The following is a 19,308-nucleotide window of genomic DNA, read 5'->3' as shown; positions in this document are numbered from 1 at the left end:
TCATCGCAGCAGCAGAACAGTAAGGACAGTTTATTAAGAGATATAAGGAAACAGCAGAGAAGCTCCCGGGAGTGGGGTGGGCTCCCAAGAGATAAAAAAAACAACAGAACTTGATGGACAGATGCCCCGTCTCCTAAGAAGGAGCAGTCAATTCCAGGTAACCAGCTTGTCTCCTGCAGCAGCCAGGGCTTCTTAAACATCACCTTGAAGGACCAGAACCAAAACAACGAACAACCAGACCACAGTGGGACCAAGATTATTTCATTATGCAACTCCCTTGCCCTGCTCCACTCTCCCTCCAGTAAAGCAAAGCTAATGTCAGTGCCCCAAACACGGACTTGGGGGTCATGAACCCCTTTATGCTGGCACCTTCCTCTTGCCAGCACCTATCTCATCAACTGGAGTAATGGATTGAACATTCTCATCCACTGAACCAGCTCTGCAGCCCATGTCACATACCCTGCGGCCACAGTCTGAAGTGCCTGTGGACAGGTGTTAATAAGACGATGATAACAAACAGGGAAGTAGGTGGAGAGATGGCTCAGTGGTTAAGAGCTCTGGCTGCTCTTCCAGAGTTCAATTCCCAGCACCCACATGGTGGCTCACATCCCTCATATAACATGATCCCCTCTTCTGATATGCTGGTGCACATGCGGAGCACTCATATATAAAATATGAGTAAGGAAACTATTTTTTAAAAAAAGAATTTTTTAAAAATGTTTAACTACAGGGCTGGAGAGATGGCTCAGCGGTTAAGAGCATTGTCTGCTCTTCCAAAGGTCCTGAGTTCAATTCCCAGCAACCACATGGTGGCTCACAACCATCTGTAATGAGGTCTGGCGCCCTCTTCTGGCCTGTAGGCATACATGCAGACAGAACATTGTATACATAATAAATAAAAAAAAATGTTTAACTACATTATGATAGCAGCTCCAGGAGTAGCTGGCAGTTGGCACTTCTCCCAGCCCCCCCCCCCCGGTTCTATTTAGATGTAAGAAGAATGGATGTGTCTATATGCTCCATGTTCAAGGCAGCGGCACATCGCTTACACTGAGATAGTTGAGGCAAGGAGCTAGACATGGGGTAGCCAAGTGTGCTGGTTAGTTTTTGCAAGCGGCCACAAACTAGAGTCATATTAGCAGGAGGAAAGTCAAGTAAGGAATTACCTCCATTGGACGGGTCTGGGAGTTGTAGGCCCTTACTTCTATATGGTGTGGCAGTCAGGCTCTAAAGCCATAGGCCCCACCTGCAGATGGTCAAGTAGCCTACCAGGCAGGCCTTTGCAACCTAACAAAAGGTCAGGATGTTGTTGCTCCTTTGTAATTTGGAGGATGCCTGATAGAAATGCCGGTTCAAACCTACATGACAGCTAGCATACACAGCAGACAGGTAGTTGTGGATGGGACTGAAAGCCATTCACCTGGTTACCTAGGAGACAGAATGCTAATGTATTTCCCCTAAGTTAAGTTTTGGTATAAAGACTGTTTGGAGAATAAACAAGAAAAATTCTTCAGGATGTGAACTCAGGACTTCATTAGGGACCACTAAAAATCTCCCTCCCGATAAAGTCATGTGAGTTGTGTCTTTATTCCTGTGACTCCACGCCGGTCCAGGAAGAGATAGCCTATGTTGGGGTCTGATCAAGAGAAATAATTGAGCGTCCGAGCTAGCATCGGACCCTGACAGTGAGTAGGTCTCTGAAACATTTTATTGATTCATGATCGATGTTGGGAGGGCTGTCTCTGGGCAGGTGGTTCTGGATTATATAAGAAAGCAAGCTGAGCCAGGATCTAAGCAGTGAGTCTCCGAGATTCTGTCTCAATTCCTGCCTGGAGCTCCTGTCCTGGCTTCCCTAAATGATGGATTGTGATATGGAAGGGTAAGCCAAGTTAAATTCTTTCCTTCCCTAGTTGGTTTAGCCAGTGTTCTATCATAGCATCAAAGAGGCTAACGAACTCACCAAGGAAACAGCAGCTGTCTTTAAATACCCTGGTAGAGTTAAGCACTTTTCTTTCTACTTTGTAAAAACCTCAGACCGTAGGGGGTCATCGCAGTTATGCACCCAGTGGAAGGTCTGCACCCTCGGGAGATCCTGGCTTGGTTAGCACCGTATAATGTACCCTGTGGAAGGTCTGCATCCTCGGGAGATCCTGGCTTGGTTAGCATGGTATCATGTACCCTAGGAAGGCCTGCATCCTCGGGAGATCCTGGCTTGGTTAGCACGGTATAATGTACCCTAGGAAGGCCTGCATCCTCGGGAGATCCTGGCTTGGTTACCATGGAATTATGCACCCTGTGGAAGGCTTGCACCCTCAGGAGATCCTGGCTTAGTTAGCATGGCATCATTTATCCTGTGGAAGGTCTGTATCTTCAGGAGATCCTAGCTGGTTACCATGGTATCATGTACCCTGTGGAAGGTCTGCATTCTCAGAAGATCCTGGCTGGTTACCATGGCATCCTGTGACTATGCTACCACCCTCATGAATAGACATAAACCTCATGCACAATGGCCAACCCAAGGTCCTTCACTGCTGCCGTTTCTCAGGTTTGCCAGCTCCTGCCATCTTTGAAATATACGATTCAACTATTGGCTAAATACATCTGGCTTGCTATGGTCCCATCTGCATCTGTTGATGAATTACTTCTTCACCGGACCAGGAATCTCCCTGTCCCCGGGTCCAATAATAGTCCTATCAGAATGGTAATGGGACACCAGACCAAACGGGTATGGATTATGCGTGGGCATAAGTCCAGGAGGGCTCACGGGGGACTGGTGTGAACTAGAATTCCTAGAAAAGAAACACAGCTCTGCTGAAGGCTCCTCAAGGCCACTTGATTGATTGGAAGTGCCAATCTTGGAGAATTGGAATGTTGCAGACCCAGAGCCAAATTTTCATGGCCTCTCTTAGTTTCCTTACTAGCCAATCATTGCCCACCTCTGACCTAATATCTTTTTTTTTTTAATGTTTTTTTCTAGACAGGGTTTCTCTGTGTGGCCCTGACTGTCCTGGAACTCACTCTGTAGACCAGGCTGGCCTCTGACTCACAGAGATCCACCTGCCTCTGCCTCCTGAGTGCTGGGATTAAAGGTGCTCACCATCACTGCCTGGCTCTGACCTAATATCTTTTTTACTATCAGGTGCAATCTCTGGAATTCATTCATAGCAGACTACTATCTTCCACCAAACCCAAATTTTATATAGCAAGAGACTCTCCTGCTTTGTTGTGACCCAGCTAGCTACCTGACGTTCCTTCTAATATTAAATATTTGAAAAGTGCCTTGATATATGACTTTGTTTTGTCCTGTAACTGTAAGGACTTTATTGAACTGTATGCACATTTGAAGCACGTTATTCAGGACAACCTGTGTCTATGTTCCTAAGCTATGGTCACTCACAATGGGCTCAAGAATAAATTGTCTCATTCCCTTTGAGGTCTGCATTTTGAGTCACCATTTAGCCATGAATGGTGTGGAAAGTTCTTCTGTCTATGTGTTGCTTTTATTGGTTAATGAATACAGAAACTGCTTTAGGCCTATAGCAGGGCAGAACAGAGCTAGGCGGGGAGGGGGGGTTGGGGGTGGGAAGCTAACTGAATGCTAGGAGAAAGAAGGTGGAGTCAGGAGACACCATGAAGCTGCTGCCAGAGACAGACATGAGGGAATCTTGCTGGTAGGCCACGAGCCTCATGGTAAAATAGAAAATAATGGAAATGGGTTAATTCTAGATGTAAAAGTTAGCCAATAAGAAACTAGAGTTAATAGGCCAAGCAGTGATTTAATTAATACAGTTTCTGAGTGATTATTTTGGGTCTGAGTAGCCGGGAACGAGTAGCGGCCTCCTACTATGCATGAGTTCAAGTCCCAGCTCCTCCCCTTCCCACCGCCATGACCTCTACCAAAGTTTCAAAGCCCCAGTGGCCACTGCAAACAAACACCAGAACAGAATCAGATGCCCTGGGTCAGATGATTAGAGCCCAGGCAGGGTCAGTGTCCCAAACCTGAGCCAACTCAGTGCCTGGCACAGCCGTCACAAGAAGCCTGTCCCTGACACATTTGCTCAAGGACAAGGTCACCAGTGTGTTGGTGTGCTAGGGAACCTTTTAACAAGCTGGTCTCACTTCCATCTGGTGCAGGATAAAGTCTTCTGGATCAAGGACACCTGCCAACTAAAATCTGGTTTCATCTGCTATTGTGTCCCATCCCATGGCTAGCCCCATTTCATAGGGTCAATAATAACAATACTTTTTCTCCTAGCCACCTGCCTTCACATCTCCCTCAAAAAGCAGCTGCCTGAGGACTCCAGCAAACTGGATGCTGCCCCAACCACACCTTTTGCTGAGCGTGAGCGGGCCAACTTCCAGCTCTTCCTCTCCCCTCTCCCATGTTATCCCATACCTGCAGGAAGTAACCAGATTTGAGTCTACACCCCTTTTTCCAAAAAGAGCCTAAAATGTTGGTCATAATTATCACCTCAACTTCCTGTCACCCCTATATCCAAAGAATCTGAAATGTAGAGTTAAGTTGGGAGCCTCACTGGAGCCCTGGCATCCAGCCCAGCCCAGCCCCCTGGCCTGGGAGTTGCCTCGGTCTGGACTCCAAATCCCAGCATGCCACACTCCCACAAGGTATTTTAAGTGGGCGCCAGGAGGAGAGGCACGTGGTCCCAGGTTTTGCGTGTGCTCCCCGGTTTTCATGGGGTATGTGTTAGGAAAAATCCTAAGGTGAGCCGCTCCACCAGCGCAAAGAAATCCAATCAGGTCAAATTAAACCAAATTAAAATGCCCATGTTTTATTAAATGCAGCACTTTCGGGTAGTCAAGAGCATGGCAGGGGAGACAGAAAACCGGGGAGCAGCCCAGCAGTTATGGGAATTCCACAGCCACACATCAGAACTTCTGATACCTGAGTCACCTGCTGGGGATTTTCAGTTTTATTTGGTAGTATCCAGTGTGAGGACATGTCTCAGTTAGACACAGAATTCCATCCTGACAGCGTGAAAAGTGTGGGAGCTTCCTCCTGGGTCACACAGCGCATTTGTCAGCAGGCGCTCCATCGGGGTGCTTGCTCAAGGGGTTGGGACTTGGAACTCCTGGAGGGGAGATGACAAGGTGCCGGGGTGTGTGTGTGTGTGTGTGTGTGTGTGTGTGTGTGTGTATATCTGTCTGTCTGTCTGTCTGTGGGAGATAGAGATCAGCAGATCACTGGGGCCAGGGAGGGGCTGTGCCTGGGGACAAAGCCCATTTTTCATGGTTGGATTTAGCAAAGATGAAGAACGAGTTACTCTGGAATGCGGAATGGTCTTAATGGCCCTGTGAGAGGTTGTTTACTCCACTGGTTTGGGACCTGCTTCATGCTATGGGGGCCTCTCAGGCCTCAGAATTCAGAAAACTAACTTCCTATCTGTTAGGTATTAGGTCCTCAGTTACTGGGCTCCTCTGCTGCCAATACAATAAGCCAGATCAAACCAAATTAATAAATCCAGTCTTAATAAACAGGACAATGCAAAGCAGAGCAGCACTGGGTGATGCTCAGGAAGGCAGGAAAGAGAACACATAGCACACATGGCAGATTTCAAGTACACTTATTCATAAGTAAAGCACATCTCAGTCTGTTCCTCTGGCTCTAACAAAATACCTAAAGCTGGGCAATTTATCTGTGACACAAACCAGTGCCAGAGGCTGGGAATCAAGGCATCAGCAGATCTGGTGGCTGCCGAGGATTAGCTCTACTTGCCAGACAGCTTCTTGTCTCTCACAAGCTTCACTACTTCTAATTTCACACTGAGGTCCTTTCACCTCTCAAAGACCCTACTCCCTACCACTATTGTCTTTGGAATAAATTCCAACAAGCGAAGTGGGGAGAGACATTAACATTCACACAGCACCATAGTGTAGTGATAATTTGTTTGTGATCTCACAAATAAAGCTTGCTCGAAGATCAGGGTGCAGAGCTAAGCCACCAGGCAGTGGTGGCACACACCTTTAATCCCAGTACTTGGGAGCCAGAGGCAGACAGGTCTCTGTGAGTTCAAGGCCACCCTAGGCTATGTGAGATTAAATCTGCATAAAAGAGAAACAGAGCTCACACAAAGGTGATCTCAGCACTTGGGACCATGTGCCTTTAATCCCAGCACTAGGGAGGTGGAGACAGGGGTGATATGGCTGGGTAGAGAGAGGAATATAAGGCGGGAGGAGACAGGAGCTCAGTGCAATCTGAGGATTCATAGAGACGGATGCAGCGTAAGGTTTTGTAGAGACAGCAGCAGTCTGAGGATTCGTACGCACAGGATCGCCCCTTTGGTCTGAGCATTGGCAGAGGTGAGAACTCTCTATCGCTGGCTCCTTTGCTTCGCTGATCCATCAGCTTTCATCCCCTAATATCTGACCCCGAGTTTTATTTATTAAGACCAGTTAGAATTCGTCCTACATTATAGGATGAGTCTCAGGCACGAAGTGATGCTCAAAGGTGGCCAGATGCTGGGAACCACCAGGTAGAAAGGAGAAGGCAAAGACTGGCCACCTACCCATGCTCACAACATGGTGGGAAGCAAGGCCATAAACCCCAAAGAGGAGGATTGGTGCCTTGACTGAGGTAGGACTCCCTACAAAGGAGTGGTCATTGTCCAGGAAAATCTCAAGGCCTCTTGGGACAAATGTCCAGGCTGACTGCTGCTACCACCGGGGCAGCTCCCATGGGACTGGCAAGGGACTTCCTCTGGCCATGGCAGCACCAGACAGTAGACAGCAGCAAGCACCGCCAGCAGGTGGCGCTAGAACAGAGGACCCAGCAGCTGTGCTTGATGCTGGCCCTAATAAACGAAAATGCAGGCTTCCCCTGCAGGCTTAGTTCTGGGAACCTCCTTGGGGTCAGAGGAGATCCACTGTGCCATTCACTCTGCCTGAAAGGCAGCATTTGCTTTTTGACTAAATAGGTTGTTTAGTCAATAACAGCTTTTTCTGGACTTTGAACAATTATATTCTTTTTTTAAAAAAAGATTTATTTATTATGTATAGTATTCTGCCTGCATGTACACCTGCATGCCAAAACAGGGCACCAGATCTTATTACAGATAGTTGTGAGCCACCATATGGTTGCTGGGAATTGAACTTAGGACCTCTGGAAGAGCAACCAGTGCTCTTAACCTCTGAGTCATCTCTCCAGCCCGAACAATTACATTCTTAAGAAAAGATGAAAACAAAATATCATGTGAAAGTACATTTCGCTGGGTTGGGGAGATGGCTCAGCCGTAAAAGGCTAGGCACACAACCAAAAATAGAAAATCCATTTCACACGGGGAAGAGTCTGATACTCAACCCTGCACACTTCACTCTTGTGTGAATATGCAGAATTGAACATGGGGGAAGGGTGCAGTGGGCAAGCTGGTGCCAGTGGGGCTGAAAATCCTGCCAGGCCCTGGTCTGAGTGGCAGGGTGCTGGCAGTAGTTAAAATATCAGTAGATTTGGGGCAGTTGTTAAGCCAACAGGAAAACAACACTGCTCCATCCCCCAAGAGACCCTTGGCCATTTGGTCCCCAATAAACCTACCCACAGAGTGGTCCAGTCCAGGGGTTTCACTGTCCCCTTGCTTATAGCATGGCTCAGCCTACTGCCACTATGCCATGTCAGTGCCAGAGATGAGTACCTATGTCTAAAGGTGAGAACCCTTGAGGGTTTCTCTGGCCACACCCAGCCCTTCCTACTCAAAGGCTTGGGCACAAAAGCTGGGTATCTATTTACATGGCTGTGTGATATCTTTGGGTATGAAGTGTCCTTCTACAAAAGCTCCTGTATTGGAGCCTTGGTGCTTAGTGAGTGCACTAATTTGGAAGGTCCTGGGAACTCTAGGGGGTAGCTTGTCACTGGCCACATTCTACCTCTGCTTTCTATCTGCTCTTGGGGGAGGCCGTTTGTTTGTTCCCAGCTGCCCAGACTATGAAATAATCACACAGAAATCTGCATTAATTACAATACTGTTTGGCCAATAGCTTAGGCATATTTCTGGCTAACTCTTACATCCTAAACTAACCCATCTCCATTAATCTGTGTATTGCCACGAGGCTGTGGTTTGCCAGTTAAAGTTTCATTCAGCGTCTGTCTCCAGAGGAGCTTCATGGCTTCTTGCAACTTCTTTCTCTAGATCTTCTTTCTCTATATCTATCTATTCCAACCTGGCTATATTCTGTTAAGCCATTGGCCAAAAGCAGCTTCTTTATTAATCAATGGTAATAAAACATTCACTAACCAATAAAAGCAACACACCAGTCTGCCGTGAGGTAAGCAGTTTGCATAGCATACTCCCCCAACAGGATGCTCTTGTGAGAGGTGGGGCTAAGCAAGGGAACCACCTTAGACCACGAGGCAAAACAAATATTTTCAGGAAAACTACCTAGTATGTTGGCTCATCACTCTCAGAGACCCAGGAACTCCATGATCACTGAACACAACGTGGGTCCATTCACTCATTTAGAACGTGAGTCAGCAGTGACTTCCAGGTCACCCCCAAAAACAGCTCACAAGAAAGAAACTTCTTACCCAACCCTGGTTGTGTTCTGGTCACCACCCTATCTCCTGTACTAAACCTGACAGACAGAAATTGGGAGGAGGAAAGGGGAGGATGCCGTTTCTGTCACCTGACACCTGTTGCGCAGCCATCCGGGATTTAGCACTGGGTCTGGGAGGGCTCCATATATACAGGTCCGCAGGTAGGAAAGAAGAGAACCAAATCTCCCACTCCAAGGCGCAGAACCCACCAGAACCCTCAGGATGTGAACGAACCATCGGCAGGTGGGACAAAACACCCTGGGGTTCAGCCACTTGAGCCCGGAGGACTCTACAAAGCCCACATTCTGTGGACAGCATGATGGAAGCTTTATTATTTTTACACACATGATTACAATATAATACGTGGGCTATAGTTTCATACCCATATATAATACAATGGTTGGGGTGTTAACAATATAAAACAATGGGATGTGGTTTCATACCTGACAAGGTTAAATATAAATAAGTCCCTGCCGCCTTTACTGGGCCTGCGGTCTCCCTTTATCTAAGGAAGTGTGTGCGGAACCTTGGGACATCCTTAAGGCTCTGTGGTGACAAGATTGTGCCTGTGAGAGGATGGGTTTTCGGCAAGCCTGGCGGCTTTGACGTAAAAGGTGGGGAGAAACAGAGCGGGCCTTTGGGTCCTTGGCAGTGCTGTGGTGAGCTGTAAGCCACATCACGATTGCAGAGGGGAGGAGGCGTGGTCTCGGGTCTCACGTGGTTGATCCTGGTAGCTCGTGCCCTAGCTTTCAGCAAACTTAGGGTTCATGACAGTAGTGGTAGCACTCTTGAAGAGGGGGTTGTCCTAGGGAGGAATCAAACATGCTCCTGTCAGCACAGGGAGTGTATCAAGACTCTAGGAAGCCACCAGCCAGATCAGTAGAGGTCACTCTGAGGAACCAACCAAGACAAGGAGGAGCCTTCCTAGGGCCTGAGGCTCAGGCTAAGCCTGCTCACCGCAACACTGGGAGCCTGCAGGCTAAGCTGCTGGGGTAAGGGATGTGTCATTACTCCAGGACAGCCATAGTCTCGCTGTGAGAGTAAGAGGTGGGAAAGACACTCTCTGTGGGTCTCCCACACTCAGCTGGGGTAGAGAATGTACCAATTGCTCCCCGTGAGAGGTCAAAGAGGAAAGGGAGCATGCATGTGTCATGCGGGTCCCCTGAGCAAGGCCACTCACATTGTTCCACTGGGACTTGAGCTTCTCCTTCTCAAAGCGCCTGTACTCCCTGAGGTCAGTCAGGTGGGTCAGGGCCTTCCAGATGATCAGGAGGAGGACACCAATCAGCACGACGAGCAACACGGTGCCCCCTACGATGGCAGCCACATTGGGGCCTTCCACACATTCTAAGGAGGAAGCACACAACCCAAAATGTCAGCCCCTCCCTATGGCGGCCAGTGCTCTATCTCTATTCCCGCCACAGAGGGCTCACCTTCTGCGCATCTCACGAGTAGAGGATGGAATTTAGCCTCACCCCCACCAGAAGAGAGACCAGGCCCCATGGTCCCAAATGATACACAAAGGCCACTTGGCCTGGTCCTTGTTCACAGAGAAGGAGGTCAGGCCAGGGGCCAACATGAGGAAAGCCCGGGCGACCTCTCACTGCTGGCTACAGCCTCACACTGTGTTGGGTGTGTGTCTGGAGTATAGCCAAGGCGTCCCCCTTCCTTTCAGCGTGAACCCAGAGACCAGGTCAGAATCCCCAAGTTCACAGGTGTGACTGGGCCTGGCAAAGACCAGAGACAAGTGGAGGGAGGGGGATCAGTGTCTGGGGCGGTCACTTCCACTGCCCTACAGCTCTCCGTGGGGGTTTCTGAGGAAGGAACAGACACCATCTCTCAGGATCGTCCCATCGAATGGGCGATGCTCTGGCTGGACAGTGTGGTCCTGAAATGGCATCACACCCAACACATATTGGAGCCACCGCCAGGAAACGCCACCTGCTATTCATCTCATGCAGGGCCCGGGAAGGAGAGCAGAGTGAAAGAGAGGCCGTAGACAGGAAAGGGGACGGCGGGCAGCCTGTCCCGCAATGCTGCCCTGCGCAGGTTTCCTGGGTGGCTCTCCTCCTGCTGCTGGGCCTGACTTGCATCCACAGAAGAGGAACATTTTCTGTGCAGTCTTCTCGCTGCAGAGACCTCGCGGTCAGAGTTCTTGTCACCACGTTCAACCTAGACCGGATCATGTCATGTCCCAGGCACCGCTCAGCCTCACCTCGGTTGTCCTCCACGTGGATGTCGTAAATGTCCCTGCCGTCCTTCTGCTGCATGGTGTAGGTCATCCAGCAGCCCTCTGAGTCCCGCTCCTTGCAGAGTTTTCCCTTCAGAGGGGTGAGCTGCAGGGTCACATTGGCACACGCCTCACTACAGTTCTTCTCAAAGGGGCCCTTATCGAACTTCCGGCACTCGGCACAAGAGCTGCGGAGGAGTCGGGTGGAGTGGGTGTTGAGAGGGTGTTAGGGTATGAGGTGTGTCGTGGCATGTTGATATGCAAGCACGCATAGGTCTGTCGGGGTGCGAAGGTGTGCAGAGATGCATGGCTGTGGAAGGGCGCACTGGCGCGTCAAGGTTGTGAATAATGAAAACACACGTGTGTGCCAGGATGCCCAGGTGTGTGTGGGGTACACTGGTATGTGAGGATGCATGGCTGGACCATGCTGTAGAGCTATACAAGGTGGCAGGAATGATTTAGGAAATGCAGGTGTGTCTGATATGTGGCGTGAAAGGAGTCTGGCTGTCTGCATACCAGGCAGTCCCAGGCGGAGGATCTGGGGAGCTCTCAGGTCTCGGTGCCATGTGAGTGACGGGGATAATATGTTTCTAAGAGGGTCTGGAAGGGTTAGGGAAACCTGGTTCAAAGACTGAAGGGGCCTAGACCCCCTGTGAAGCTAGGACTTCTGCAGGCATGCAAGGAGGTAGGTGGTGGCAGGGACACCAGGCTTGTTGAATCCTGCTGAGAACTATGGCACAGTTGTGTCCCTGGGGGGCTCCTGGGTTGTCTAACAGTGAGACCAATATGGGCCATGGGGACACTCACATGTGCTTGGGCTCGCTACAGGGCGAGGGGCAGCCAGGACAATCCTCACACAGCGGTGGTTGGTAACCCGGAATACACTCGCATCTGTTGCAGCGACACCGGCCACGGCCACTACACTCCACCAGCCGGGTATTCAGACAGCCCTCCGTGGACCTGCGGCACTGGCAGGCGGAGCCCTCGAAGCCCTCCTTGCAGCTGCACTGGCCACAGGAGCAGGAGCCCCTCTCTGGAAAACAACCGAGGTCACCGGGACTCATTGCCCTGCAGGTGACTAGGAACAGGGAGCCATCCTGCTCCCTAGCCTGATACCACCTTGCAAGGAGGACTGCTAACTACTTCTAGTTTAACCCTCCTCACATGGCTCCAAGGAACCATGGAAGGACATCGGGGCAAAAACTCAGGGACCGGGGATGTCTTCTTGTCCTGCACCTCTAGCAACATGGCCACCATTTAGCCAGACGGGGCCGCCACGTTGTATCTGAAAAGCTCTTGGGTCAGAACAGGACTGTCACCTCCATTGCCCTCCCAGGACAATGCTGACCCTTGCAGACACAGAAACAGGCAGGGAAGGCTTGCTAGTCTGCCCACCTGTCTGTCCCCAATGTCCCACTTAATATGTCCTGGTACAAGCGGTACTGCTACCTGTAGCCCCTGGCACTTACGTAGGCCACCGCAGACTTGGCCATCGTATCTTTCACAGTTGACGTTGTCACACTCGCAGTACTGCCCGAAGATCACTTTGTTGGGGACGTCACTGGTGTGGCACACACACTGCCCACAGATGCAGTCCCCCAGCCCTGAACACACGATGGAGCTGTTGTCCTTCCGGCAGCTTCCTTCCAGTTCCTGGCTGCTTCGGCCCTGTGTCTGGCACTCACAGTTCTTCCCAATGTAGCCGGATTCACACCTGGTGTAATAGGGGAGGGGTGTGTGCAATTAGGTCCTCCCTCAGCATGAAGACAACTCCTGTCCTACCTGGTCCAGAACTCATCCAAACACCTGTAATGTATGGCACACCACACCTGCTTCCAAAGGTCTCCTTAGCATGTGCCATGTCCTAGGCAAGGAAGTCCCTGTGGGCATATAGGTGACTGTCCCATAAGCAATGATACCCTGTGGTGGTTTGAAAGAAAATGCCCCCTGAAGGGAGTGGCACTATTAGGAGGTGTGGCCTTATTGGAGCAGGTGTGGTCTTGATGGAGGAAGTGTGTCACTGTGGAGGCGGGCTTGGATGGCTCATATATACACACACACACATATGCTGAAGCCACACCCAGTGAGACATATCCCTTCCTGTTGCCCATGGGTCAAGATGTAGAAGACTCAGCTCCTACTACTCCAGCATGCCCTCTTGTCCTGCCACAATGATAATGGACTGAATCTCTTAACTGTAAGCCACCCAATTCAATGTTTTCTTTTGTAGGAGCTGATGTGGTCGTGGTGTCTCTTCACACACTAACTAGCACAGCACCTCTGGCAGATGCATCTGGAAGCATCCTGAGCGTTGTATCCTTGGACTTTCCTAAGGAACCAGTTTCTGTCCCTGCTAATCTAGACCTGGAAACAGGGTCTGGTGGGGTCATGGCAGCACTGCCTCACCACTGAACTAGGTAAAGAAGAACGTGGGAACTCTGTACACAGCTCAGTGAGATGAGAGCTTCAGTAGCTGACCCTGACCCGTCCCACTGTGTCCTCCTGCGGGAGGAAGTCGCAGAATTCACTGACCAATGACCCAATCCTCCAGTCAAGTTAGCTCAGCTTGGCAGAGAGGCCACCTAGGGTTGCACACTCAGGACCAGAGCAAGGTGCCACTGGTCAGTGGGCGGCCACCAAAACCACCACTATCATAGAGTATCTGGGAGGTGGTATACAGCAGTGTGGGCCTGGGGTGTGGGATAGAGCACCCCAAAGATCAGAAACTGGGGAAGCAGTTGGGAGAGGATGACTGATACCCAAGCTGCCAACTACAGTCTCTCTGCTAGGCACACTGCACCCTTCCTCCTCAATTGCATCCTGAACTGAGGCCCGTGTTCACAGGATGACTTTAGGGCCCAGGCTGCCGGGAGTAGCCACCTGGTCCAGTGATAGACTTTAGGGCCCAGGCTGCCGGGAGTAGCCACCTGGTCCAGTGATACTCTGGCTACATGCCATTAGCCTGATTGCTCTGAGGTCAGAGAGCTAGGATGTTGGAGTACTTGCACGCCATCTACCTCCTGGGTGAGCTGGCCATACCACCCGCAGACACCTGCTTCATGGGCTGGCCAAGTCCACCTCATCTGAAGACATCTTCCCCGAGGACTGATGGACCATGGGTCACGTGCACGCTTCTCACCTGCAGATGCCACACTCCATGGAACCTTTGCCTCCACAGAGACCCTGCTCCCGACTTTGGTCCCGGCACTGGCATTCACACTGGGGAAGGACCTTCACGGTCACTGTATCCGTGAAGCCCAGTGCCCGGATGACAAAGGACTGCTCCTGGATGCACTCAGAAGCTGTGACCTTTACCTGGAAGGTGACCTATAAGAGAATGGTGGAGTTCCGTTCAGGACTGTGGGTGACCAGGGTAATGGCTCTGCTCTTGTCCCCTTTGCTGAGCCTCTCAGGTATGCCAACCAGATACTTGTCCAGTTATGCATGTCCAGCAGTTGCCCCCAGAGGGCGCTGTCGTTCCATGCCCGCCAGTCTACCCAGGGTCACTCTAGAGATTTGCAGGCATTTCTTACGTTGATAGGCACGAACCTGCAGCGGAGACCACGTCCCCGCACCCTCTTTATACCCTTTCCCTGGTGTCACATCTGGCATCCTTGCTGGTGTGTAAAGGGAAAAGAGGCAGGCTGTTGGTCATCAGAGGTCTCCTCCCTCGCTTATCCCTGTGATCTTCCTTTGCCTCCCAGCTCTCAGTGGGAGTGGGTCCCCAAGATCTCCCCAGACCCCTCCAACATGCTGATGCCGGAACCCCAGGTGCCTCAGCAGGCCAGCTCACCGGGATGTTGATCTGCACACCGTCACAGTCCCCTCGGGGCTTGCCTATGCTTGATGCTCCGTTACTGCAGAAAGAGTCGTAGGTAACTTTCAGGGTGTCGGGGAGGGTGCTGTGGTCTAGGAAGACCCTGGAGGAGAGTTTCTGTGGGCAGAGAGCAGTCATGACTTGTCCATCCATCCCTGCGCCCCTGGACATCTCCCTTCTCATACTTCTCCTGCACACCAGCTGATGGCACAAACACCCGCTAGGAGCTCAGTTATTGTGTCAGAATGGGACAGCAGACTGAGGCCACGGGTTTGCTCTGAGACAGGCTACCGGCCGGGGACCAGCATAGGCACAGGCCATGAGCCCTGTGAGGACTATCCCTTCACTGTTGAACCCCAGGGTTAGCAGAGGAGAAACGATAAATTGCTGAGGGGGTGTGAGAGATACAAGACACAGACGGAAGGAGAAGGAGAACGGGTGGCATTCAGTGAGTGTGCAATCCCTGTAAAGTCATCCCTGTAAAGACAGCTAGACATGACTGGGTAGTGGTTAGGCACGGGAGCCTGCTCGGGGCTTCTGGGGCTCACAAGGCTGGAGAAGGAAACAGGGTTCCCCAGCCTGGCCCCAGGCTTTGCTCTCCAGTCCCCCACAGTGGTATTGAAGGGCCTCCCACACAGTAGGTGCTGTCAGCCTTCAAGACATTCAGCAACAAGGATGCAGGTCAGAACTTCGGGGACACCTGCCACTGGAGTAGATTTCTGTGACTGACCGGAGTCTGGACGGTGTGTTTGGTGCACACTGGTGTTCACCAGGACACTGGGCCTCTGATGGAAGCAAAGCCGAATATACTTAAACAAACTGCCAATCATCAAGTAGGATGATGGATGAGGGGGTCAGAATAAGTTTGAGGGCTGGCATATAAGAGGTGTTTTAGGGCTGGAGAGATGGCTCAATTGTTAAGAGCATTGCCTGCTCTTCCAAAGGTCCTGAATTCAATTCCCAGCAACTACATGATGACTCACAACCATCTATAATGAGGTCTGGTTCCCTCTTCTGGCCTGCAGGCATATAGGCAGACAGAATATTGTAAATAAATATTTTTAAAAAAATCTTTAAAACAAAAACAAGAGGCGCTCTATCTCAAGGCTCAAGGCCCAAGGCCACAGTGATGATTTCTGGGTTCTCCCCACTGTGAGAGGCATCATTCTGCCTTCGCCAGCCGTCCATTCCCCACTATACCATGTCAGCTAGCAGGGAAGAGCCTCAGTAAGAAGGGCCTGCCATTGGTGTTTCAGGAACTAGCAGGCGAGATCTAGTAAAGTCAGTCATGCCCCCAAAGGACCCAAAGCCGTGGGTAGAGGCTGGTACATCTCTCTTTACGCTCCCTGTGTTTCTCCCTGCCATTCCCATCCAGAAGCTATGAGGAGCCCAGTAAGAACCCCTGCCACTCATCCGCTGACCCACTGCGGCCTTGCCAGCCCACCCGGCTCTGCCAGAGACTCACGTAATAGGCTTTCTTGATGAGCTGCACCACGTTGCTGGAATCATCGGACAGCTCCCCCACCGCCGACTTGGGGATGATCTCTGTGAGCTTCTATTGATGAGAAAGAAGCTCAAGCTGGCACGTGGTGCTACGGGCCCCTCCACAGCCACGAGGCTTGTAATGGATGCCCACGGCCTCCCTTGCTCATGAGATGGCTCACATGACATTCTTCCATAAGTCAATGGTGTGCTGCTGAATGCCAATAACAGATTCTGGGCGCAAACCCCTAGGAGCCAGGCCTGGTGTGTGCGGCAGCCCGAGTCACAGCCTGTCATCCCAGCTGAGGAGCAGCAAGCCCTTGGCAGGTCTGGTGTCCCAGGCCTCTCACTCCAGATCCTTGGGAGGCTGAGGCAGGGGGATGACAAGCTCGGCCTGCCAGGGTTCCTCAGCCAGACTGTCTCAGAAGAGGAAGTGAGGAGAGGGCCGAGGCTGTGGGCCAGCAGCACAGCATTGCTAGCACAGGTTTAATCTCAAATTTGCACTAAAAAAGGGGCGGGTGGCACACGCCTTTAATTCCAGCGCGTGGGAGGCAGAGGCAGGCAGAATTTTGTGAGTTCAAGGCCAGCGTGGTCTACAAAGCACGTTCCAAGATAGCCAGGATTTTGTAGAGAAACCTTCCCTCAAAAAGAAAGGGAGAGAAAGAGAGAGAGAGAGAGGAAGGGAGACAAGGAAAGAGGAGGAGGGAGAAAGACCATCTCCAAAGCCCTGAGTGGAGGTTACACTCCTGGGTGCAAATGTCTCCAGTGGACACTTCAACCTGATAGCATCTCCGAGCCAGGAGCACATGCCTGCCTCACCACAGGACAGTATTCCTACCACATCAGCACGCTACACAGATAACAGTACAATGTGGTGAGATCACAGGAAGCGGTAAGCCCTGACCAGTTCAATGGGTTTCAGAGTTCTCATTTAATGGTGACTGTCACCTAACCCGGTGACAAGCAGCTGCAGCGGCACAGGCCTGCTGCCCAGAGGAGCCTTCGAATGACAGACATCCTGCATTTTCCTCACATCTTCCCTAGTGTTCATGGCCATGCTATATTTCATGAGCAGTGACTGGTCATTTGCCTCCTGCACACCTCCACAGACCAAGCCACCCAGGCTCAGCACCCTTCCTGGAGTCTCTGAAATGAAGTCTGTCCCTTCCAAGAGTCCATCATAGCCTAGTCATCAACCGCCTCTGGGCTCTGCAACCCGCTTCATTTGCGCCGGCACAGGAACCAGGCTTGGACAGGAGGAGAATTCAGTGTGGACCATTCTCACACATTCCTATATTCTTGACCATCACCTAAGGGACAGAGGGTTGGGAGGGCCCGTGACCTATGCTGTGCCTATTCTTGATTGTCAACTGGCTTGAACCTGGAGCCAACTAAGATATTCCTCTGGATAAAACTGTGAGAATGCTTCCAGGAATGGCTAAGTGAAGGAGGAAGACCCTCTTGCAGAGTGGGCAGCACCCTCTGCCAGCTCTGTGTCACTGTCTGCCTTTGCTTCTTGCTAGCGAGCGCATCTGCCCTGTTGTACTGCTGCTGTCCTTCACCAACATCACAACAAGGCATCTTCCATCGTGGACCAAAGAGCAGCAACTTTCCAGGAACCCTTCAGTCCTTCCGTACCAGGCGGGGCATCCAATTTCATTAACTGGGCAACTACCAATCTCTCAGTCTTTTGAGAAGCCAGTCAGCTACGGTGACACAATTCAGCTTTTAGGGGTTGCAAGACATTCTAATGGATCACCTTGTACAATACTCTGTCAGTTCGGTTCCTCCAGAGAGCCCCATCTAATTCAACCATCAAAGCCTAGCTGGTGGTGGGCCTGGGACTCAAGTCCTCTGTCTGCAGATTTCTCCCTCATCACCACAGTGTCTTCTGCAACGCGACCCACGCCACTCATCGTAAGAGTGGGGACCTGCTACAGTTCTTTGAGGAGAGGACAACTCATGAAGGATCCAGTCATTCTCAGGCGGGGCTGGGGGTCCTGGTCAACTGAGAGATTAGCCCTGAAAGGGGAGGGGCCACGGAAGCTTGAGCCCCATCTTGCTCCTAGATTTGCCTTTTATGTTTCTTATCTCTACTGACTTTACCCCGACACAGTGGCAAATGGACTGGGAGCCTAGTGGCTTTGTTTATTTCTGCTGGTCTATCCAGCAAATCATAAGCCAAGGAAAAGGCTTAGGAGCCTGACAACACCTGAGAATCTTGCCTGTGTGAACGTATCCTTGGAGGATTTTACCTCAGCTCCTCAGCTGACTTTCCAAAGCAGGACACACACATGGCATGACAAAAGCAGCAGAAACACAGGATGAGCCTCAGAGAGCATTTTGAGGGGCTACAGGGAGCCACCCCAACCGTCAGAAACACTGTCTAGCTCGGCAGCCGCTTCTTGCTCTGACACCATTGGCTCCAACTACTACCGTCTTAAGAGATGAACGGATGGAAGTGTCATTCCTGCTGTACAGACTGAAGGGTCTCCTGACAACAAGAGTGGGACTTTGCCTTCCTCTAGAGGCCACCAGAGAGAGCTCTCTGGATGCAAAGCCTTGGCGTCCTCAGCCTCTACAAGGAGCAAGGGTGGCTGCGTCCTCCCCAGGAGGATGGACCAACTGTTTCAAAGCCAATGGCAAACCCAAGATCCTGTTTGCTTTGGTTTTGGCTTCTGCTTGTTGATGTACTTTGGGGAGGCTTGTTGCTAATCAACACATGGAGGAAGAAGGGGTCCCAACTTGTGAGTTTAGCTCCATCTGAATGTTGATTATTCAAAGGGGGCTTCTCTTTGAGCTGAAGAGAGAGGGGAGAAGGGGGAAGGAGAGAGAAGCAGTTCCAGGCTGATTTGTTTCAGAAGAGACAAAAAGAGCGGGCAGCGCTGAGTAATTTCAAGACGTGGACACTGTGTAGCCCAGTGGCGGCCTCGGCTTCCTCCACCAGGATGCTCACACCCAGAAAACTGTGGCCAGTGGCCAGGCTGACCACCCACAGCCCAACACGGAAAGCAGAACTGAGGCAATATTGGGCAGAGCCTGGCTTGTCACTCACAGCTGAGGGGGCCTGTTGCCCACATTGCACAAGGCTCTGCTTACCTCATAGGTTTTCACCATCTTCCTGGTTACCGCGAAGATAGGCTGGATGTTGCTCTCGGAAAGCTTGTGCGCCAGCTGGCCCACAGATGGGTAGTCCTGGAGAAAGGGGACATCTTGTCAGACAAGTCTTCTGGGACA

At 51.1% G+C, this 19,308-nt stretch overlaps 1 protein-coding gene across 1 annotated transcript in view; it reads right to left on the bottom strand.

The window, feature by feature from the left end:
- Window positions 1-8,827: 8,827 nt before the first annotated feature.
- Window positions 8,828-19,308, bottom strand: part of Itgb2 (integrin subunit beta 2) — a 29,462-nt gene continuing 18,981 nt past the window's right edge. The window contains exons 8-16 of the mRNA XM_057751946.1: window positions 19,171-19,266; window positions 16,055-16,144; window positions 14,566-14,706; window positions 13,912-14,099; window positions 12,242-12,486; window positions 11,580-11,805; window positions 10,758-10,960; window positions 9,723-9,889; window positions 8,828-9,347 (exon numbers count right to left, since the gene is read on the bottom strand). Coding sequence (XP_057607929.1) covers window positions 9,285-9,347; window positions 9,723-9,889; window positions 10,758-10,960; window positions 11,580-11,805; window positions 12,242-12,486; window positions 13,912-14,099; window positions 14,566-14,706; window positions 16,055-16,144; window positions 19,171-19,266 — 1,419 coding nt within the window. The 3' untranslated portion in view covers window positions 8,828-9,284. The remainder of the gene's footprint in view (window positions 9,348-9,722; window positions 9,890-10,757; window positions 10,961-11,579; window positions 11,806-12,241; window positions 12,487-13,911; window positions 14,100-14,565; window positions 14,707-16,054; window positions 16,145-19,170; window positions 19,267-19,308) is intronic.

This window comes from Chionomys nivalis, chromosome 19, assembly GCF_950005125.1.
Source record: "Chionomys nivalis chromosome 19, mChiNiv1.1, whole genome shotgun sequence".
Lineage (NCBI taxonomy): Eukaryota > Metazoa > Chordata > Mammalia > Rodentia > Cricetidae > Chionomys > Chionomys nivalis.
This window is presented reverse-complemented; position numbering and strand designations above follow the sequence as displayed.